This window comes from Capra hircus, chromosome 19, assembly GCF_001704415.2.
Source record: "Capra hircus breed San Clemente chromosome 19, ASM170441v1, whole genome shotgun sequence".
Taxonomy (NCBI): domain Eukaryota; kingdom Metazoa; phylum Chordata; class Mammalia; order Artiodactyla; family Bovidae; genus Capra; species Capra hircus.
This window is the reverse complement of record NC_030826.1, coordinates 10,792,872-10,817,330: the sequence shown is the minus strand read 5'-3', so window position 1 is coordinate 10,817,330 and position 24,459 is coordinate 10,792,872. Positions and strand designations below refer to the sequence as shown.

General features: G+C 37.4%; 1 protein-coding gene and 1 non-coding gene across 3 annotated transcripts in view; both read right to left on the bottom strand.

Moving 5' to 3' along the window:
* The window catches only part of INTS2 (integrator complex subunit 2), a 54,479-nt gene extending 30,847 nt beyond the window's left edge, over positions 1-23,632 (bottom strand). The window contains exons 1-15 of one of the 2 annotated variants that reach the window (XM_005693136.3): positions 23,525-23,632; positions 21,850-22,156; positions 20,852-20,990; positions 19,096-19,198; positions 18,119-18,232; positions 16,355-16,485; positions 15,950-16,123; positions 13,081-13,307; positions 11,285-11,410; positions 6,894-6,965; positions 6,692-6,806; positions 4,700-4,768; positions 3,248-3,382; positions 1,919-2,095; positions 755-863 (exon numbers count right to left, since the gene is read on the bottom strand). In XM_005693136.3, the coding sequence (XP_005693193.1) occupies positions 755-863; positions 1,919-2,095; positions 3,248-3,382; positions 4,700-4,768; positions 6,692-6,806; positions 6,894-6,965; positions 11,285-11,410; positions 13,081-13,307; positions 15,950-16,123; positions 16,355-16,485; positions 18,119-18,232; positions 19,096-19,198; positions 20,852-20,990; positions 21,850-22,156; positions 23,525-23,534 (2,008 nt within the window). In that variant the 5' untranslated portion in view covers positions 23,535-23,632. Of the gene's footprint in view, positions 1-754; positions 864-1,918; positions 2,096-3,247; positions 3,383-4,699; positions 4,769-6,691; positions 6,807-6,893; positions 6,966-11,284; positions 11,411-13,080; positions 13,308-15,949; positions 16,124-16,354; positions 16,486-18,118; positions 18,233-19,095; positions 19,199-20,851; positions 20,991-21,849; positions 22,157-23,237 lie in introns of both variants that reach the window. The other variant, XM_005693137.3, reaches the window with a different exon arrangement.
* On the bottom strand, positions 8,340-8,412 carry TRNAR-CCU. The gene has a single exon. It is a non-coding gene; the product is annotated as a tRNA-Arg (tRNA).

Here is a 24,459-nt window from a genome sequence, read left to right as displayed (position 1 = left end):
GCTGTTGTTGCTGTTCAGTCACTGATCATGTCTGACTCTTCACAACTCCATGGACTGCAGAACACCAGGCTCCTCTGTTCTCTACTACCTCCCGGAGTTTGCTCAATTTCACGTCCATTGAGACGGTGATGCTATCTAATCATCTCATCCTCTACCGCCCCCTTCTCTGTCTGCCTTCAGTCTTACATTTAGCAAGCCAAAATACAGGTGAATTTTCTTTTTCACACAGAGGAAAACATACTACTTTATACTAATATTATCTATACTAAATCTGACCTTCTGATATTATACAAAGTTCCTAAGTTCAATGATAACATTAATGGCAAAGGAAACCCTCCTGTTGGTTTTTTTTCCTACTGCTTTGATTAGACTGTTACTCTTCATATTAATGGAAGGAAAAATAGGAAAAAGGTTGAAATCAAGCAAAAAAATCTATTTCAGTACCAACAGGTTTATGTCTTAACTTACCTTTAGTCAATAAGGTCACTAAAATTGTTAAAATACACACAATTCAGTTAATCATTAATTCAGCCTGCTAAAAGGAGCGCTGAGCCTTCAGGAGTGATTATATGTCCACACGTACATGTACTTATGCACCAGAGTATGAAAAGCTAACATTGCAAAGACTGCAGAAAGATTCTGGAGCTTGTTGGAATATCTGACCTTATTTTCTCCAATAGCAGCCTGGAAAGTAACAAAATATAAGCAAATAAGATGAACTATCACTAGAAACACTAGCCTCTGCACAACTTACCTAAAGTCTTGGCATTTGCTAGGAGAGCTTCTTCATAAGACAGAATATAATAAAGCACCAAGAGCTGTGCTGTGATACTGAAACGCTGATTAAGGCGGATGTTGTCACCCTGGAGGTAATATTATAAACACTTTAAAATACTGTTAAATTTCATGAGTGCTTTTTTTCCCCCCTTTGGCCACAACAGGCAGTATATGGGATCTTAGTTCTCCAACCAGGAGAACCCTGTCCCCTGCATTGGCAGCACAGAGTCTAAACCACTGGACCACCACGGAAGTTCCAATGAGTACTTTTGGATAGTAAAAAAGATAGTAAAAATAGATTATTCGGTGTTGCTACTCCCAAGCTTAAAGAAATTGGGAGAAATGTTGCTGTCTTCACATTAAACTCAAAGTGACAATGTGAAGTTTAAGTTAAATTTGAGATGGCTTGAGAGATAAAAGCAACATGCTTAATAGTCTTTAAACTTCCCTGGTGGCTCAGACTGTAAAGTGTCTGCCTACAATGCGGGAGACCTGGTTTCGATTCCTGGGTCGGGAAGATCCCCTGGAAAAGGAAATGGCAACCCACTCATCACTCTTCCCTGAAAAATCCCATGAATGGAGGAGCCTTGTAGGCTACAGCCCATGGGGTCACAAAGAGTCAGACACGACTGAGTGACCTCATAGTTTTTAAGATAGGGCTGCTTCTGAAAAAAGTTAACATTTACAGGAATCTCAAGTATTATCTGAAATTACCATGAAGAAAATAATTCCTAAAAAAAAAAGATACTGTACACTTAAGTATATTTGGAGAAAAAAAGATTTACTCCAAATTTTCCATAAATAATCTAGGTATATCTTAAATTCTCAGGAAGCTGGTTTAATGTGTTGAAATGTCACATAATCCTTTGTTAAACACACAACCTCCAGGAGACTCCTTAAACTTTAAAATGGAGCTTTTGAAAGAATTCTTCAAAAAGTGTCTAATCAACAAACTACATGGAATACCATTCTTTTAATATTCATAAGTGATCTAAAAAACTGAATACCATTTTAAATTCAGAACCACCTAGAAGTGGTTCTCCTCTAATAATCTGGAGAAAAAAATGTGGAGTAAGTGTAAAGAATAAAAGAAAAATGAATTAATAAATGTTTAAAAAAAAAAAAAACAACACTATTTTACCCCAATGACTCCTTGGAAAATATTGAGTATCTCCTGTTCTGTAACTGGCTGATTTGTGGCTTCTGGATTAGATTTAGATGCAGGAGTAAGTATAGAATTTATGTACACATCAATCAGAGGAAGTAATTGAGGATGGAGTGGAATGGAGGTTTCACAGAGCTGTCTATAAATCCAGTCCTAGAAAAGAAGGTGACAGGCACTAAATTATGGCAATAAGAAAAACCAAGCAAAATTTTACAAGCACATACAATTTTACATGATTTATGAAAAAGTAAAACTCACTATTAACTTTTAGCAGTTGCTAAATAATATCATCTAATTTCATAATTGCCTTTGATTTTAAAATGGAAACAGTTTTTCTTTCCTAAAATTGAGAATATTGTTCCATGGAAGATAAACCTAAAAATGACAGCTTGAGTTTAGAGTTTGGACTTCGGGTTTTTAATCTAATGGTTTTTAAGTAGTGGGAAAAACACTGTCAAGTCTCTTTTTGTATCTATGTTTGGAGCACCATATATGCTGCTGTAAAAGACCCCACAGCAGAAAGGCATTTAGGGAGAGGAATAGTTTCTCACAACAAGCCTCAGACAGATTAAGAAGGTGGCTTTGACAACCACATATGGGAGATTAACTATCTGCACAAATACAGGCCAAGAAAACACTGGGGGTGCATTTGGACTCTTAATTCTTCTCTACTTCACTTGCAAAAAATATAAAAAGCAGAAAATATAATCAAGATGGAAAATAACTTCACTACATCATAAAAACAAAGACAATCAAATGTGATATAGCAATGCATATATTGTTCAGAGTTCTTTACAAATAAAATAGCCTCTTGGAAAGGGTTCAAACAAATTTTTTTCTGTTTTAACCTCCTGTGGGTTAAGCCTTTTCTTTAGAGGACCTGTTTGCTATAGCCAACCATATAACAAATTGAAAACACATCAAAATATGTGCAAGCTTAATGTTAGAAGTCCGTGTGACAAATGGATTACAAATACTGGTCATGGCTAACCAGCAACCTTCTCAGTTTGGTAAACAAAACCGAGTATAAAGAATGGCAGTTTCTTACCAAAGTTTAATGAAATTGCTAAATATCATTGAGAATTTAAAAGGAATTAGTACTATCGTACATTTTGTAAATAACTGAACAGTTATACTGTTTTAAAAATCTGAAATTAAGAATCTAATTACTATAACTATATAAGTGACAAGTAACTAAAAACATTTCACACACAAAATCCACAAGAAAGGTCTACAAACTCAAATAGAACTGGGAAAAAAGCATTAACTCAGATTTTAGCTTGAAGAATAAATGTAAGATCATACTTTTATTGATACTTTGTGTTTGGTGAAGGAACGACTCCTCAGCAGCTGGTAAATGCAATGAATAGGCAAAAACCCAGTAATGTTGGCACTCAGGTTGCTGGTGACAGGGACTCGAACTGCATGAGCTGTGACAACCTAAAAGGGAAACATAACAGCAATCCATGTGACAGAGCCAGATACAAAATTACTCTGAAAGAGGGAGACGTAGCCAGGTGCACTGTCAGCACTAATGTGGTCCTTTGGCAGGAGCGACAAAAACCAATCATGACATGATTTCATTATTTTGAGTGATGAGGTGGCATCACACATCTGGGAATTTGTAAAGTTCTCTAATTTTAAAAAATTTACTTCTAAACACAGATACATTGCCAAGGGTTAAAGTTAAAAAATATGTAAAATTTGGAATCATAAAATCTGGGCTCAATGACTATAATATATAAAACAGACAAACAACAAGGATTTACCATATAGCACAGAGAACTACATTTACTATATTATAATAAACTGTAATAGAAAAGAATCTTAAAAGAGAGAGGGGACATATGTATACACATGGCTGATTCATGTTGACGTTTGGCAGAAACCAACACAATTCTGTAATTATCCTTCAATTAAAAAATAAATAAATAAGAATACAAATATATACATATATATGCATAACCGAATCACTTTGTTGTATATCTGAAACTAACATAATATTGTAGATTATCTATAGTTTAATTTTTTTAAGAAAAGGAAAAAAAAATAGTTTCCATCACTGAAAAAATAAAATATCATTAGGATTACCCATGGACAAAAGTGCTGAGACCAAATAAGAACAAATTAATACAAGAATAAGGAGTTTAGACTCTAGCTTATAACCTAGTTAGACACGGCACCTTACAGCTGAAAGGTTTAAACAGATCTCTGTTATTTTTCTCCTAACAATCCCAATTGTCAGTAAACTTCCCTGGTAGCTTATGGTAAAGAATCTGCCTGCAGTGCAGGAGATCAGGTTTGATCCCTGGATCAGGAAGATTCCTCTGGAGAAGAGAATGGCTACTCATTCTCATATTTTTGCCTGGAGAATTCCATGGACAGAGAAGCCTGATAGGCTACAGCGCATGGGTTGGCAAAGAGTCAGACACAACTGAGCCCCTAACACTTTCACCCCATGTGAGACCCCTGTCAACAGTATCCAAGACTACATTCTTAGGTATCTACTCAAAGTCTCCAAAATAAGCAAATTTACTTAGCACATGCTTTTCTATGTAGTAAATAGCTTTGAAAACAAATTTGAAATAGGATTTTTCTTTATAGAAGTTTCAAAGATTACATAAATCATCACTGGAAACTAAAAAGGAACATAAAGACTATATTATTCTCTTAAACTGAAACATATACAAGTTTTCTCACAAGGAATGTTATAAATAAAGTTAAAGAAATACCTAAGATAATAGTTAAAAGAAGTACCTGCTCAGTAAAAATTTCCTGTGTGAAGACGGTCTTCATCCTGCTCAAGGAGCTTGGCTTAATTACAATCTAAAACAACCAAAACACAACACTGTAAAGCGATTATATTCCAATAAAAAACAAAGAAAAGAAAGGCTCTTTTCAAAAAAAAATAAAAAATAAAAAAAATAAAGCAACCAAAAGATTTCAACAGCAGGTGAAAATAAAATATATGAAGCACAATTTGACTTAATATATAAAATTAATGTTCAAAGACTCTGTTTCAGAAGTAGCTTCTCACACCTAACACTAAAATGTGTTTTTCCTCAGGAACCAAATATGAAAGTGCTTACTGGGACTTCCCTTATGATCCAGTGGCTAGACTCTGAGCTCCCAATGCAAGGGGCCTAGGTTCGATCAGGAAACTAGATCTCGCATACCACAAGATATGGTACAGCCAAATAAATAAAAAAAATTTTTAAGTACTCAGTAAACATATTATTATTGCATTTTAAGTCAGTGGGAAGAAGTGGATTATTTAATAAATGGAGGTGGGATAGCTCTCTTTCTGGATAATACAAATAAAGATTTGCATATGACATCATACCCCATATTAACTCCAAAGGTATTAAAGATTTAAATGTAAAACACAAGGCCACAAAAACACTAGAAGAAAATATAGGTGACCATTTCTATTAAACTGAGGAAAGAAAAGCACTTCTAAGCATAATAACAAAATAAGAAGCACAAAAGAAATACTTAATATATTACACACATAGAAAATGATAACTTTCACATGGCAGAAAAGACTGGGAAAAACCATCTGCAACATATTATACTTCTCCATCTTTAAGACAATAAGGATTATAATATGCACCACTGATTTAATAGTAGCTTTTCAAGTAAATAAAGAAGGGCAAACACTATCACACTAACATTATGCATCAACTATAAAATGAATCCAAGTTTCAATATATGGTAAAGTGTGTGTCTTGAATCAATGAAATATGATATACAAGGTATAACAGCATATCATTTATATATAAAGAGTACTTCTGAATCAGTAAAAGGAAAAAGAAATCAATAAAAATCCCTATAGAAAAACTGGGACATCAATAAGCCTTTTATAAATGAAATAAACCAACTAAAACACATAGACTGTTTAAAAGTAACCAAAAAAACCCTATATAAGCTATAACAATAAAAAATAATAATAACTAGCAATCAAAGAAATGCAAAATAAGTAAGACCATTTTTCATCAAATTTGCAGATTAAAAAGAATGGTAATGCCCAGTGATGGTGAGAAGTTAGGAAACTATCCACTCTCATTCACTAATGAGAACAGTTAAACTGGTATAATCTTTCTGGAAAATAATCTGACAATATTCATTAAATATCTTAACATCACCATACTTTTACTTAGTACTGCTTTCTATAACTTTATCCTAAGGAAGAAATCCAAAAAGTGTTTGAAAATATACATGTATGGATGTCTGTATGTATATTTACATATATAGGATATCCATCTAAGCGTTATTCAGAAATTAGAAAAATCTACATGGCAAATAAAGGAACCATTAAAAATGTCATGATCAGCCCACACAATAACTACAATGCAGCCACTGAAAATTATGTTGTATTAGAATATTTATTGATATGAGGAAGTTCTCATTGTATATTGTTAAGTTCATTAAAACCACTATCTATCTATCTATATATATCAGTTTAAAGAAAAAACAGATACCAGACTATTAACAGTACTTGATATCTCTGAACAGGGAATTATAGCTTTCCCTTCTTTCCTGTGTTTTCTAAGTTTTCTACACAGAACATCTATTATTCTCGTAAATAATGTTTATATAATGTACTTTCTTTAGAGAGCTCCTGATAAAGTTTCAAACTATTAAACAACTAAAATTACTTCAAAATGAAAAGAACCTATTTACTTAACATTATAAGAAAATGTGCAGCTTAGAAACATCTTCTTTAGAAAGAAAATAAGAGGAAATTACCTTCATTCCCAAAGTGGAACAGACCAAGTCAATGATAGCACTGAGCTGGTTGCTATGAAAGTACATAGCAACCAATAATAACATCTCTCCGAAAGAAGCAGAGACGCCTGAAGTACTGTTGAAACAGAAAAGAAAATGTGAATTTCCAAAGGAAGGATAAGCAAACTTACTCAGTTATCTGATACCAATGAAGTCATCTTACCTTTCAAAGTAAGCTTCTTCTTTGATCATCCAGCTTAGCCACACTACCATCAGCTGCTCCTGTTCAGGAGTACTGGTAATATAGAAAAAATATCAGAAGTCACTGGTCTAAATCAGATATACTAGCATAAGAATAAAAAAGCATTCTGGAATTATCTTTGGTGCAAATTATTTTTTCCTCAAATTAATTGCTTGTTGAATTGGCCATTAATTATCATTGAGATATGTAGTAGTTCTAGAGAAGAACAGAGAAACATAAATTTTCTCCATTTATATGAATAGCCAAACCCTCTCAAAGTCTCAGTTACTACTACTGCAGGTTGGAGAGAATAAACTTCCTCACATTCCTTAGAAAAACAAAGGTTCCTTGGGATCAAAATGTTAGAAGAACATATATACTAACAGCCAATACTTATTTCCTATAGAAAAAAATCTATAGTGTTGAAACTTAATCATTAAAAACTCACAAACTGAGTGTGAGGACAGAAATCAGACCAAATGAAATTTAGTTTGTAGAGGCATTTTGAGCAGAACTCAATATTAGAGGGAAATAAGTGATCACTATTCGAAAAAGTAAAAAGAGACAGCCAGGGGCTAACCATATATGACAAATGGTTTTAGAAGTACATGAACACTGACTTGTTTAAAGCAAATTCCTAGGTTTAGGTTGAAATGTACAAGTTGATTTTGATCTGTAATAGTAATTTCCATTGATCCTTTTCCCTGGTGGCTCAGACAGTAAAGCGTCTGTCTACAATGCGGGAGCCCCGAGTTCGAGCCCTGGGTTGGGAAGATCCCCTGCAGAAGGAAATGGCAATCCACTCCAGTACTATTGCCTCAAAAATCCCATGGGCAGAGGAGCCTGGTAGGCTACAGTCTACGGGGTCGCAAAGAGTCGGACACGACTGAGTGACTTCACTCTTCTACTTCACTGCAGTATAAAGAGCAAAAATAAAAACCAACCACAAAGCCTGATACCCAAAACTAAGAAAATTTAAAAGGTCATGCTCAACCATACATAAAGTACTCCACTTATACAAGACAATGTTATGTAATAGAAAGATTACAGCCTTTAGAGTCTGCCAGACCTGAGTGGGAATCTCATCTCTGCCAATTACTGTTAGTGTGACCTTGAATAAGAAATTTAAATAATCTTCTTGTACTTTAGCTGTCCTACCTATAAAATATAAAGTAAATATTTATATTTTAGGTAATAAATAAGTGTATAACTTTATATATAAAGTGTATAACTTAGGTAATATATAAGTGAATATAACTTTATATATATAAGTATATAACTTTAGGTAATATATGCGTATAACTCTGCTGTATACCAGCAACTAACACAACACGGTAAACTGACTATACTTCATTAAAATAAACTTTTTTAAAATTTTATTTATTTCTTTGGCCACAGAGGATCTTAGTTGTGGCATGTGGGATCTAGTTCCCCGACCAGGGATCGAACCTGGGCCCCCTGCATTAGGAGCACAGAGTCTTAGCCACTGGACCACCAGGGAAGTCCCCAAAATAAACTTTTTAAAACAAGAAATTACTCCAGGTAAAGAGAAAACACTTCATTTCATGTACTTAGTTTCACACATTCCTAAAACACACCATTCAAATTACATTAAAGGGATTTTCTTAAAACACATAAATGCACAGGATGATAATGAAGGACAATACCACAAGACACTGGAAAGCTGGCGCCAGTGAGGCGCAGGAGGAGTAACTGACTCAGCAGACCAAGGAAGCAGCATCCTGGCAGGAAGGAGAGCCAGTCTACCACTTACACCACAGAATCCCCAAAGGGCTCAGGAACCGGCACCTCCAGGCAGTCTGGGGAGTGCGAAAGCACAGTCTGGATAAGCAGTGGACTTCCAGACCAACCCTCCACTCTGCCATCCCCCAGCAGAGAGGAAACAAGATTGATTCTCTGGATAAGGGAAAAGAGGGTGTCTCTGAACTGAAGGACAACCAGGGCTTTCTGCAGCGCCTTTTGGAAAGTAGAAGAATTAAGTGAACAACCACAGTGCAGGCTGAGATCTCCCAGTCCTTAACCCTCACTTTTTAACTTCACTTATGGATTTCTTCTTAGGCCTTCGCTCTCAGGCAAGAAAATGGTCTTCTCCAAGATTCTGAAAAGCCCAAGTGCTTCTCATCTATGCGTTCAGAAGTTCTAATTTGCCTTTTAGTCTAATCTTAAATATGAATTATCAAGCATTATTAAACCTCTTAGAAAAACAGACACCAAAAAAAGAAAAAGGCAGAAAAAAAGAAACTTAGAGAAAAGAAACAGTACAAATAAGACCCCTTCGATTATTATGGGTAATATCAGAGAAACCATGCCATCATGAAGCATCGGACACTAAAAAGAAGAAATAAGAATAAAAATGAGCTCTTAGAAGTTAAAAACTAAATAGAAGACAAGGTTGAGAAAAAAATCCTAAAAGGTAATATGAGCAGTATCTCTGTGAAGTGATTGAAATGTTCTAAAATTATACTGTGGTAATGGCTGTACTACCTTGTAAATATACTAAAAACTATTAAATTGTACACTTTAAACTGGGTGGATTTTATGGTATGTAAACTGTCTCCTAAAGGAGATCAGTACTGGGTGTTCATTGGAAGGTCTGTTGTTAAAGCTGAAACTCCAATACTTTGGCCACCTGATGCAAAGAGCTGCCTCATTTGAAAAGACCCTGATGCTGGGAAAGACTGAGGGCAGGAGAAGGGGATGACAGAGGATGAGATGGTTGGATGGCATCACCGACTCAATGCACATGAGTATGGGTGGGCTCCAGGAGTTGGTATTGGACAGGAAGGCCTGGCGCTCAAGGGGTTGCAAAGAGTTGGGCACGACTGAGCAACTGAACTGAACTGAAACTGTGTCTCAATAATGCTGTTTTTTTAAAAAGCAGAACAAAACAAAGATAAGGAAAGTAAGAAAGAATAAGATAATAAGATAATCACTACAGGAAGCCCAATATCAAAACAAGAGGAGGTTTCAGAGAAACCAATGTGAAAGGCAAATCCGTTCACAGAAATTTCCTAGAACTGAACAATGTGAGTTCCCAGGTTGAAAAGGTAGAAATACCTAGGAGAAAGGACAAAAACAGACCCATACAAAAGCACATCACCAAAAAATTTCAAAACCCTAGGAACAAAAAGTTAATCCTTCATGTTCCCATATTTTAAAAAAACAAGCCACAAAAAAGGACCAGGTATCAGAATGTTACCAGATTCCTCAATGGTAACACTGGAAGTTAGAAGATAATACAGCAAGACTTTCAAAATTCTCAAAGGAAATGATTTCCAACTTAGAACGCTATACCCCATCAAACTATCAACCAAGTGTTAAAGTAGAATAAAGACATTTTCAGAAATAGCCTAAATAATTTAATAATCTAAATAATTTAATTAATCTAAATAATTTACCTCCTACACACCCACTCTAAAGAAGCAAAATGAGGGAGCAAATGAAAAAAGATGGAGACATAAGATGCAGGAAATAGGAGACCCAAAAAAGAAGAGTTAGAGCGAGTCCCCAGAATAATAGTGAAACGCAATTCCAGGATGAGAGCTGTGTATCCAGGGCAGAGGCAACCAGTTCAGACGCAAGGGGGTCAAAACGCTTCAGGACAGACTGCCTCAAGAAAATGAAACCAATGGAATAACTAATGAGCCTGAACATCTTGAGAGGTGGGTTAGATTGGCAGAGTTTGAAACTACATTAACCTAAGTACATAAAACACCAAGCAAATGAAAAACAAAGAACAAAAGCAAACAGGACAATTCTTAATGGAAAAACCAGTTTTGCAAAAGAAAAGTAATCATCTACTTGGCTGAGCTCCCAAGAGTGTAACTTAAACAATAATGTACTGATCAAAGCAAAATAATAATAACTTATGTATAGGGAGAATGGAGAGATACGAAGGACACAGAGAAGGTTGAGGACAGAGAGAAGGAGAACTAATTTCTCATTCTCATAGTGGGACATCAACAAATACCCCTAAAACAAAAAAATCAGGATGTAGCAAATATAAACAGTAATAAAGATGTGGGAGTCAAAACCAAAAGAATCACCTTAAAGAACTGAAAGCTGCCACCTCTAGGGAAGCGAAAAACAGGGCAAAAGGGAATCAGGACTACCATTTGTCTCATATCTTGAAGAGCTACTTTGAATCCCTTAAATATATGTATATGAAACTTTGATAAAGACAAACAAAAGAACTGGCATATAGGAGATGCTATTAATACCTTTCTATTAAATGATAAAGCAATGTCCATACCTAGATCACTTTCGCAGTAAGTTAGTTAATTCTATATATTGTTTTAATGAATAAACAAAAGCAGACCTTGGGAAGATAGAACAAGCATACAGTTGGGTACCTGACAAGCGTAGAAAAGGCCAGCAGCATACAAAAGGAGAGTGAAACGAAGCGAACCCCAGCCGGTGTCGCAGGAGGACGGCTGGTCATCAACTGCAGTAACTGCTCAGCTTCTTCCTCAGTTGGTCTAAAAAAGGAATCCACTATTAGGTTTTAGTGTTTTTCAGTGGAGAGAAGGAAGAAGAGGGGACTTCTCAACAGTTCAACCTTTCAGATACAAATCCTAAGCTTTGGAATGATACCTCACTATTTACAAAATCTTTAATATCTTAAGATGTCAAAAGCAAAACTGCTGAGTTTGCAACCAGTGCTCTTCCTCAGACACAAATACAGGTAGTCCTCACTTTGCATGGTAGTGTGCGACCACAAAAATAACCATGCAAGCTGAAACTGCATCACGGTCTTAATAATCAGTGGGGAAACTTACAATCGTTCCATTACCTTTAAAATTTCTGTCAAGACATTACAAACTCTGTTGGTTATAATGCCTAAGGAAACTTTTTAAAAGTTAAACTAATATTTATATAGCATTCTATAATTGAATATATTAGAAACATCAGGAATTCAAGTGTTGTCTTTATAAGATTTATCAAGAGTAGTTTTAAACAGCCCTTGCCATTTTCTCATTGTATAACTTATAGAGTGAGCATCTTCTCTAGGCCTTGATGAATTATCATACCCTTCCCTTCTAAGTTTGGATCAGCTTCCAACATTTCATCCTGTGTACTCTCAATCATGAAATATCTGCGTTCCTATAGTGCAAACATTTTTGCCACCATCAGTCTTCTGGAGGTCTTCATCCTTTTGGTCCCAATGACTTCCCTCAAGCTCCCCTTCACGAAATTCATCTGGCTATCATACCTAGGGTCTCTCAAATGTCAACATTTTCAGCCAACTATTTCTTCTATTTACGTTTGGTTCAAATGTCACTTCTGCTGTTAACCACTTTTTCTTTGCTACACGTTCATTGTTATTGGCCAATTCCCTCTTTCAATTATTCGATTTTGCAAAATACCACATGGGTTTATTCAGAGAGATGAGGGGGCAGCACTACTACCCACCTTTGCTGTCTGTTTGCTGTCTGTTTGTTGTCTATGGACCAGTTGCCAACAGATTTTAAAAGAAATCCTATGGCTGGTCACTAATCACAATGCGCCTCCATATAGTGACATGTGGCTTAAAAGTTTTCAGTAAACTTTGTACTTTGGTTAATGATAATAAATAAGAACTTGGTAAATGACTCATGGCAACTGATACATTACTTGTTGAGGGAGCAGTGCTATTTGACTAAAGTATGTTAACTGAAACTCATATGTGTCGGGGTCATGAAAAGTGAGGACTATATGTATAACAGTTGAGGACATTAATCAAGAAATAGTACTGTGTCTAAGAAATCTTGTGCTAAGTAATCACAGATCAACTTTGAACAATCTATAATCTCAGTTGTAAAAGGAAACAGGACAGATTTACTTCAGCTAGCTGTATGGCTTACATAAAGGATCCCTCTCAGATCATTCATACAGTCATGTCAAGCTGTGGGCAAGTCATAAGTTTCTTAAACTGCTCTGCCTCCTCCCATATTTATATAATTCTATTTACAATCAGACAAAAATAGATGCATACATCCCAACTAGGAAAGTTCTGCCTTGGGACTTTCTTCTTGACATAGGTCAACTTACTACCTGAGCCCAACAGAAAACCCAAATCCTCTGAATAAAGGGCCTATGGCTCACTTTCTTGGGATTAGAAACAAGAAAGTAAAATGACAAAAAGGTAAAAGATCAAATTATTGAATACTTGAGTCCAGCGATCCCCATCAAAGCACAGTACAGACGTAAGAGTGCACTGGCTTTCACAACATGCTCTTCTTTCAGCCCCGAATACACAGACACATTGGGCTCCATCTCCACATCAGCTTCTTCCGCAATGCGGGTACTTCTTACTGTGGGAAGAATGCCCATCAACTCCAGAAGAAGCTGCCTTCTCATTTGCCAAAGGACAGAACTACTGGTCTCTCTTTTTCTCTGTAGGAAATATGGGCCACAAAAGGAAGAAAGCAAGGAGAACTTACTAAGTCAAAAGGAAGTTCAAACAAAACTCTCCAGTTAGACACCTGTAATGATCCATTTGAAAGTGAAAGTCGCTCAGTCGTGTCAGATTCTTTGCGACCCCATAGACTATACAGTCTGTGGAATTCTCCAGCCCAGAATATTGGAGTAGATAGCTTTTCCCTTCTCCAGGGGATCTTCCCAACCCAGGGACCAAACCCAGGTCTCCCATACTGCACGCAGATTCTTTACCAGCTGAGCCACAAGGGAAGCCCAAGAATCCTGGAGTGGGTAGCCTATCCCTTCTCCAGTGGATATTCCCAACCCATGAAATGAACCAGTGTCTCTTGCATTGCAGATGGATTCTTTACCAACTGAGCTATCAGGGAAGCCCTGATCCATTTAAGGAGGCTGTCATAACTGCAGAATATAATTTTAATCCATCGCGCAAACTCACTGGTTCATTTGACGAATACTCTACTCACCCTTGGCTTCCCTGGTGGCTCAGACAATAAAGAATCTGCCTGCAATCCAAGAGACCCAGATTCAATCCCTGGATCGGGAAGACTCTGTGGAGAAGAGAATGGCTTCCCACTCCAGTATTCTTGCCTGGGAAATCCTTGAACAGAGGCCTGGCAGGCTACAGTCCATGGAGTTGCAAAAAGTCAGACACAACTCATCAACTAACACTAACACTATTCACCCTAATTTGGACAGGTTGTACAGAACACACTAAATAAATGATGATTTGAAATGTAAAATATCATGTAAATGATGCTTTCAAACACATAAAGACTAGTGGAGTCTTAAGTACAAAGTGCTCAGATCTGGGGCTTGGATTTAAATCCAGACAGAAGGGCTTGGATTTAAACAACAGCCCTGCTATTATCCAACTATGTGTGTTTAGATACATAAGTTAACCTCTCTGAGCCCCAATTTCCTTAAATGAGAAGGAAACTAATGTTTTATTAATAATATTTAATTCCCAGGACTGCTGGAGTTAGGAGTTTACAAGCCTGTCACCCCCACAGCTCTTCAGGCAGGGACAACATCTAGTCCTCTCATACTCAGGAGGGCCTGACTTATTATGCCTGACATACAGCAAGCACTCAATATCTGTTAGATGAATGAACTAACAAAGATGATAAATATGAAAGCATTTCTAAACCACAAAGAGCTCAGGAAAAGTTGTTATTTTTAGAGAGTTTCAGAGTAAAATATGGTAAAATTTGTTTTAGTAACAATATTAGACACAAAGAACAATTACAAACGAGAGGCTTATACCAAGAGCTTAGCACAGTGCCTGAAATATACAAGGTACACAAAAAAATGTCAACCTCTTGCAAAATTTAAAATCAGTTTTCAAATGGATTATAAGTAAAGAAGAACTTGGATAAAGAAAAGTATGGTGAATTAATGGCATAAAAAAACAGACTGCAGAAGGATCTAAGCAGTACACCTGCTACTGCGAAGTTCACGGACCTCAACAAGTTAAAAACCATTCTGCATTAGTTCCTGTGTAGGGACAGAACTCTATTCACAGTTATCATGAGATGTTTTCGAAAAAGTACAATATTTTGCAAGTTAAAAACTCTTGTAAAATATAATATATATTCATCAACAAAGGGATACATGTAGCAGATACACACAATACAATATTAGGCTTAGAAAGGAGGGAAATTCTGACACTTGCCATAACATGCATGAACCCTGAAAACACTGTGCCAAGTAAAAAGACGCCAAACGCAAAATGAGAAACATTGTATGATTCCACGTTCACAAGGCATCTAGAATGGGCAAATTCATAGACACAGAAAGTAGGAGAGAGATTACCCAACACTGGAAGGAAGGGGGAATGGGAAATTATTGCTTAATTGGTAGAGAGTTTCTTCAGATGATGAAAGAGTTCTGAAAATGAACAGTAGTGATGGCTGCAGAATACAGTAAATGTAATTAATGCCACTGAACTGTGCACTCAGACAAGGATTCAAATGGTAAGTTTTATGTTATATATATTTTACCACAATAATTTACACATGTGTGTATATATATATATATGAACCATAGACTACAATAACAACTTATGGTGATGATCTAATATAGCAGTTCTCGTGTGTCTGACCTGGAAACCTGGAGATGACCAATACTTCCAGGGGGTCCAGAAAGTCAGAATATCTCAACATTATAGACCTTTTTTACTCATTTTCCCACAAGTATATAGTGCAGCTTTTCTGAAGGCTTCTATTAAGCCAGACGTTAAAGAGATTTACAAAAAAGTACAACGATATCACTCTTCTCGGTAAACTTTTCTTTTGCAAAAAAATTAATTTTCTATTAAAAAATGTCACATTTAATAAGATTAGGCTTATTTTTAAGTGAATTAAATAATATTTCAAAAATTTCAGTTTTCAATTCTAGTATGGTAAATATCAACAGATAACGGCCAACACAAAAGCGCTTTGTGTCCTCAATGATTTATTGTAAAATCTCAGGAAGTCTTGAGACTAAGAAGTCTGAGAGCCACTGGCCTAATGGCATCATTCTAAAAATGTTTCTTCCTCCTTTACTAACTACTAACATAGCTTGATCCTTGACCTAAACACATATTTCTCCCTCACCTGCTGTCCATTTCGGATAAAAGTTCCAAACCAGGTCCGGACTTTCGCATTTGTTCCAAGAAGCAAACCACTAACAAAACAAACCAAGTCACTCACTCCATCTTCACTAGCTTCGTTTTTAGTATGATCCAATGTCAAAGCCACTCCGAGACCTGGCAAGTGACATTCTTCCACCTAACAAAGCAAAGAAAACAAACTGAACTCAGTATCATAAGGAGAACGGCCAGGATTATCCAGAATCTGAAGCATCTAAAGTTTAGGGAAAGACACAGCACAAAGCACAAAAATCTAGAGAAAAAGGTAATATATCCGGTATATAATTCCAAATCTCTGCAAGATTCAAAAAAAAAGTTCCTGGTCCTAATATAAAGGCTTTGGTCTCATAAAAATAGTAAGATCTCTTACCACCATGCCTCGGACCTTCAGGGCCTGAGAAGGATTCATTTTACATAAGAAGCGTAAAGCATCCGTCCTCCGCCTTCCTCCAAGACTCTCTTCATCTTGTCGTTCTCCATTTTTGATCAGGCCCCTACAAACTGAACATTTAGTAGCCTCTGTTACTTTAAGCTTTTTAAGTAAGATGTCAGAATCAATGTTTTCAGCCTTGAGAATCACTCATTTACACAAATTAGATATTACAGCAGAAAAGGATCAGGAAACTTGAAAGCATAGCAATAGAAACTGGTTAAAATCCAGCACAGTGAAGAGTCTCAAAAAATGAAGTGATCCATGGAACATCAAGTAGTTCAACATACTTGTAATTAGAGTCTCAGAAAGTGAAAGGGAATGAAAGACAAACACATTTGAAGACATTTTTCCAAATTTGATGAAAACTATAAACCTAGAAAATCGGTGAAACCCAAGCAGGAGAAACACAAAATCGTAACAAGATATACAATAATCCAATCTCTGAAAACCAGTGATGAAGAAAAAATCTTAAAAGTAGCCAGAAAGGATAAAAAAATGAATAAATAAAAGTAGCCAGAGAGAAAAAAGAAATATACAGAGGAACAGAGATAAAAATGACCACAGCCAAGAGGATAACATCTTCAAAGAGCTAAAAGAAAATGTCAACCTAAACCTTCATGGAATAGTCAGTAAATCTCTTAGAAACAAAAAGAAAATAATATTAATACTTCCATTTTACAAGTAAGAAGTTAAGTACCTTGATGGAGATCACACAAAGAATGAGTCACAAAGCCAGAAATTATGAACCCCAGATCTAGCGCTTTTTTCTCCTTGACTCTCAATTCACAAAACATCTTGCTCAATAAATGTAATTTTTATATCACTCAGACCCAAACCACAATCTTCAGCCACTAGCAGTTTGAAACACAGGTGAAAATTTTAGTTGATTTTTCGCAATTTCTACCCTATACTTTTCTGCAAGCTGACAGCAATAAGGCTAAAATATGGAAGTCTGATTGCTGGTATTTCTGATCTATATATCTCATGTTGCCCTCTGGCTATTTCACAGATAAATGTCCTCTCCCCTTTGTTCAATGAGTACAGAAATTATAGCTTCTATGTCTGTAATATTTTTTACTTCCCTATTATAGCACTGGTGACAAATGCAAACAAAAAATGCTGCATCCTCACTGTATTTACATTTGTAATTTCCAAACAATTTTGAATTCTCTAAACTCAGTATTTCTACAATTGTTTACTGTTTAGTGACTAAGTTGTGTCCAACTCTTTGCAGCCCCATGCACTGCCAGGCTCCTCTGTCCGTGGGATTCTCCAGGCAAGCATACTGGAGTGGGTGGCCATTTCCTTCTCCAGGGGGATCTTCCCGACCCGGGCATCGAACCTGCATCTCCTGCACTGGCAGGCGGATTCTTCACCACTAAGCCACCTGGAAAGCCCATTTCTACAGCATTCACTAATAAATTTTCAAAAAATAAAATTTCAGATAAAACCTTATAAATGTTTCTTCTTAGCTCAAAAAATAGGTCCCACACAGGCCCAGGCAAATCTCTTCAATATCCCTTTTTGTTATTGCTGTTGTTTTATTTTTATTTCTTTTGTTTTTGGCCATGCTGCCCAGCAAGTGAGATTGTGGTTCCCTGACCAGGGATAGAACCCACACCCTCTCTACTGGAAGCACGGAGTCTTAACCACTGGACCACCAGGGAAGTCCCCAATATTCCACTTTAAAATTGCATTTACCTTCATTAAAACTATCAGGAACATTGGCCACCAGCAGACACAAGAACCAGGCACCGTTTCTAACATGGAGCAAGGCTTCAGCTACATCAACTATAGGAAGCAGGGAAGGGAGCTCTGTAAGAAAACAAAAATCAGTGTTATTACTAAGAAGTGACATTTCATTGTATTATACACCAAACATCTTTGACATTTCACCAATGATTTTTTTTTTTCACCAATGATATTTAAAAGCAATTAAATTAAGGTACTTTCTTTTCACACTCTCAAGCTGACTTGTCCAGTAGGGCAGCCACTAGCCACATGTGATTATTTAAATTAAGCTAAAGATAGTTCCGCTCCTCAGTCACACTTGCCACATTTCAAGTACTCCAAAACTACATGTGGCTAGTGGCCACTGTACTGAACACACTACACAGAACACTGTCATCACTGTTGTGGTGGGCGGTGTTAGTTAAAAAAGTTACTTTCATGAAAAGTTTCTCTGCATTTCTGTGTCTTCTATCTTTTCATTCTGATCATGCACACTTGTTATAAAGAACCGAGAAAATAGAAAAAGCACAAAGAATAAAATAAAATCAGCTCTAATCCCATCACTCAAGTTAGTAATTTGCAAGATCTGATTTTAATTCCCCCATGAGTATCACTGTACTTTTAACAAAACTAGGATTTTATTCTACTTACCCTTTTGCCACCTGCTTTTTTCATTTAAGATATATTGTGAACATTTTCCAAAACGATTAAAGTTCTTCAAATATACACCATTTTAATAGCAGCAGAGTACACTCTACTATGGAAATAATATAATTTATTTAATCATTGTGCTACTATTAGTCCTTTTGACCTAAACTTTTAAGGTATATTCTTAATTAGGTGAACTTTCAAATAACACAATATTCCAGGTTAAGAAGTTACACAGTTATCGCTTAACAGGAACATTTAAGTGCATCTGAAATATGTCTTAGCATTCATTACAGTACCTGCTTGTAAAATACAAAGTACATCTGCAGCTTCCTCCAAGTAGACTGGACTCTCAAATAGCTCAGATGATTTAAAAAAAAATTCTCCACTGGACTCAGATACCTTAAAAAGAAAGAAAGAAAAATGATGAGCTCTCTTAATTTTAGGTAATGAATTGGATCCCTTACTATGCTTGCAATTCTTTGTTGAGCTTATAGACTATGTCTCTTAATAGCCATTAATATACTGTAGAAGAATATGCAGGAGTGGATGAATTTGTACCAATTTAACCACAATTAGTCAGTCACATTACTATTCCAGACATGTAATATATGAGTCTTATTAATTTATTTCTATATAAATATTTGGAGACATCTGGAGTTAAAGACAAGCCAAAGATGTGATCTAGGAATGCTACCTAGGTCACTTATTTCATTACAGCCATTAATAAAAAGATATAGGAAAATATTAGTTAAAATTAAAGATTATCAGGAATTCCCTGGAAGTCCAGTGGTAAGGATTTCATTCTTTCATTATCAAGGGCCCAGGTTCAACCCCTATTCGGGGAACTAAGATCACACAAGCCACATGGCACAATAAAAAGAATAAGAAAAAGAAAATGAAAAAGAAAAAATTAAAGAGTATGAGTACAGAGGAAAAGAGTTGAGGTAAATAACTTTGTAATAGGGAAAAAAATTAAGATTTATAACACATCTTAAAAACTATCTAGAACTAAACAAATCTCTCCCGTATCAGTATTTTCTTTGGAAACAGACTTTAGGTTTTTATTGGTCCACAGTTTATAAAATTAAACTTTATTATAAAGTAACTGACCTTGAGATTCTCAAAGTAAAAAACATCTGTTTCTCAAATTCTGAGCCTCAACTCATATAAGACGTCTTAATATCAAGATCCAGTTTGCATGATAACACCTGACATTCACAAATTTAAAATTCAGATTTTCAGTTAACCATCATCACCCAAAGTCCATGACCTAATCTATGTACACCTGAAATAAAACACTGAAAATCTTCAATAAAAATAAATAAAGCAACTTATCTTTTTGCTGAGACAAGAGGCTGAATAACCTTCACTAGTACACAGAAACAATTCAGTCATCTAGTGAGTGAGGCTAGCCAAATATCCCACATCCAATTCAGCCTCAATATTCCCCACTCACTGTTATGTAGGATGTATGTAATTCAGTATCTAAAGGAGTCACACATATTTTGAAGAATCACGTACATACTGCACATATTTACTGTGGGAAATCCTACCTTATAGAGATATTATCAACTTTGGTGATTTACAAGTCTTGAGCTATGTATTCTATTAAGAAGTCATCATATGGACTCCATATAGGAAAAAAAAAAAAAAAACCTTATGATACAGAATGCAGAGTAGACATAATGAGAGAAAACAGCAATTATAAAACAGCCTTGAAAAAGAGGCACTTAATATCCGTTCAAGCCTTTGAAAGGAAGCCACTTGATTAACAAATAGGATTTGTGTCCAAGAGGATGCAAGTTGCCTGCCTTTCCGCCTGTTTCTACCTTTTCTTTTCTTTTTTGACTGCATCAGGTCACAGTTGCAGTACAGGGGCTTAGCTGCCCCTGCCATTTGGGATCTTAGTTCCCTGACCTGGAATCAAACTTCCCCTGCCCTGGAAGGCAGATTCTTAACCACTGGACCACCAGGGAAGTACAGCCTGTTTCTATCTTTTATGTGTAGACATCAAATCATGCACATTTTGAGCTGTGATTTAAATAAATGCACCTTGTTCATAATCGCCAACAGTTCACTAAGCACAAGACGCAATCGACGAGGTGAATCACTGTGTTCAAACTCTAAAGTCAGTCCATGCTGAAGCTGTGATACCAGGATGCTCTCTCCACTGCCTCCTCCAAGTTTATGCCTAATAAAGTACACACGTGTAAAACAATTACGAGAACACTGGCACAGAAATAAAAGCATAAAAACTATCTTTTATAGAAATAATCTACAAAAGAATGTATGAGTTCTTTTGATATATTTCATGAATATTACTTCTGAATACTATATTGTCTATTTCAGAGACAATCACAACTGTGTAAAAGACTCCAATCACAACTGACAGGTTAACACCCACTTCCATTAATAACAGTGGCTCACAACTGGATTCACAATGGGCAAGGAAGGACAAAGCATGCCTCGAATTTGGGGAACTCAATGTAAGCTTAACAAGCCTCCTAGGAGACTCCAGTAAATCCTTTTGCTCTAGGGAAACTTACTCTATCCACTTCCCACTGAGAGCAACTGGCCTAATCATTTTAGCCTGCATATATACATAAGTCAGCTCAGGCTATTTTTGCAACATCATGGACTGTAGCCCACCAAGCTTCTCTGTCCATGGGATTTCCCAGGCAAGAATACTGGAGTGGGTTGCCACCTGTCTCCAGGGGACTTTCTCGACCCAGGGGTTGAACTGGCATCTCCTCCACTGGCAGGCAGACTCTACCGTCTGAGTCATCAGGGAAGGCCTGAATACAAATGTATATACAGCCAAGGTTCTCAGCACATTTCACAATACACAATTCAAATGATCCTAGAATTTTAATTATAAATAAAAAATAACTTTAAAAAAATGCTCCCCAAAGTTTAGAGTCCCAATCTTCTCTTTTTTGGAAGAATGCACTGCAATAAGAAGTCCTAAAAAGCTCCAAAAAATTTTGATTTCCTTTTTTTTTAGCATATCCAAGTAAATACCAATCCACATATTATACAATATTCATTACCTAAGCTGTTGCTCTTTGCTGGCATCCTGTTCTAAAGCATGAAAGTCCACAGACAGCAATGCAACAATAGAATTGACAGCTTCCACTCCAGAGAGAAGACGAAGGATGAGTTTTTTATCCTGAGCCCAGCTTTGGCTCTGGTCAGCAGGTGCACAAAGCGCCATCCGCACCAAGCAGGGCAGGAGAAGTCTCAACTCCGGATCACTTAAAGATGCCAAACGAACAACATCCACCTTCTGCATTGCCTCAAAAGCAAAAGGACTGACAAACTGAAGGCTTGTACACTCGGTCATTATCACTGTTGATCCTAGTGGTTAAAAAAAGAAAAAGAAAAAACGATGATGTTTGGTAGAAGCCAATGCAATATTGTAAAGTCTTACAGTAAATGCAATACTTATAAATCCTTCAATTAAAAATAATTTTTTTTAAAAAAGCAAAGAAAGTAGGGGTATAACTGACACATATACGAATGCCCCTCTTTTTAAAAACTCTGAAAAATGTGGTTTATCTTATATGTTGGCAATATTCCTGGCACAATTACTGACTCCCTGTGTTTCTACTGCCATCTGGAAAATGAGAAAGAAAACAGTATACTAACGTCTTTCAGCCTCAGGGATCTTGTTCTAATACTCTCATTTTGCAGAGAAAGAACAGGAAAGCCAGAGAGATTAAGTAACAGGCCCAGAGGAGTATTACTAGTCGGCGGCAAAATCTAAAGCTGAACCCTCCTCTACTAAATTCCAGTGCAACACCTTCTCCACTATAGCAGTCATCTGAGGGCCACAATCCAAAGTAGAAGAACAGCATCACTAAGAATGCCCATCTTCAATACCTCTTTAGTTTCGCATGCCTACCCAGAACATGGAAAGGACTGTTAGGTTCTCTTTCCCACCCTCCAGGGGTTGGCAGATGCACTGGTAAACTGCCTCACCAGCCAGAAGCTATGCCAGCTTCAAAGCTCTGGAGACCAGAACTCTATCCTATATCCCCTGTTACTAGGTTAAAAAAAAAAAAGAAAAGAAAACAGCTGCGGAGGTGCAATTAGCTCCTAGCAGAGAGGAGAAAGCTGAATCCCACTTGAACACTTCTCAAGAGCAATCAGAAACAAAAAAACTGGTAGCCAAAGCCATCCCCTCAGAGACCCATAGACTAGCAGAATCATGCGTAACAAGAGCCGTGGGCAGAAACGTTCTGCTCTTCAGCAAGAGGAGCTGGCCTTTTAACAGAGGGGCGGGCTGAGAGAGCAGAGGCGAGGAGACCTGAGCGCTCATAGGTCTCGCCCCCGGGCGTAACGTGAACCAACCAGTCCCTCCGCTGGAGAAAAGTCGGGCCGGTGGCGGACACGGACCCCGAAACGCTCTGAGGCCTTAGAAGCGGGAGCCTCATACCTTCAGGTCTACCCTCCGGCCTCCCGGGACCCCACCCGGATTCCGCGCCCTACGGGCGGGGCGCGGTAGAAATCGAGAGCGCGGTCCGAGGTTGGGCCTAGGCGAGAACCCGGCTTCCCCAGCCCTACAGCTCTGCCCTGAGTCGACTTGGGCACCAAAAACCCCAGACGTCGAGATCAGTCAGGCCGGCGGTGCGACGGGGGCTGGATGGGGACACCGCGCACAGGCAGAGCCTGGACTGCAGGGACGGGAAAGCTGAGGAGACTGCTTCCACCCGCAGGCAGCACCTTCATTCATCCCCAGCGCCTGGCTCCGGTCGGCCACCGTACTGGACTGAGAGGAAGGCTCGCGGCGAGAGGACACCCGGAGGCGTCGGCGGTGACGCAGAGGCGCGCGTGCGCGGCCCCGCCCTTTCCTCCGCCTCCGTTCGCGCTCCTGCACCCTGGAAGTCTGTTTCCAGTCTCATTTCCAGAGCATACGGGCTGAATCCTTTCAGCTAAATCATTAAGCCACTCCGCGCTGCCGCGTCATCATCACCGGATTACTGTGGCATTCAAGTGACAGCGTTATGTAGAATGTTCAAATTGCCCCACTGGCCAGAACGCTAAAGGGAAACCAGACAGTTACACCTTTCCATCTCTGCTTCTGCCTTGCCAGCACCGCAGTTCTAGAATCCTGGGATTTGCAGGAGAATTTAAAAAGTAATCTAACCCTGAAGCATTATTCTGCTCTTGATCTCAAAACACAGTCATGAGTTAAACATGGTTATTTGGGGTTCTCAGGAAGCATAGATCCTTCGTGGGAGATGGATGGCATTTCAGGAGTTCTCTAGAATCCCTGCCGAATTGTGAATGCTTGAGCTTCTTCTGGAAAGAGGGTCCAAAATTTTCAACAACTTCTCAAAGGACTTTGGACCACCTAGAAGACCAAGAACTTCTAACCTTTATATATTTGCATATTATTTCTGGTTTCTGGTTCAATCCATATGTATTTAAAACCTTCTATTCACCAGATATTATGCGAGGTACTGAAACAAAAATATTTTACAGAGATACAGTACTTTATATTAGGTTGGTGCAAAAGTAAAGGTATCTGACCATGAGTATTAAGTCATTATAACTAGGCTCAGAAACATTTTTATTAATCAAGATAGGAATCATTACAATAAACATTATTGCCAAAGAGAAATAAATTTGTTTATTCCTGTAGAATAAAAACCTGT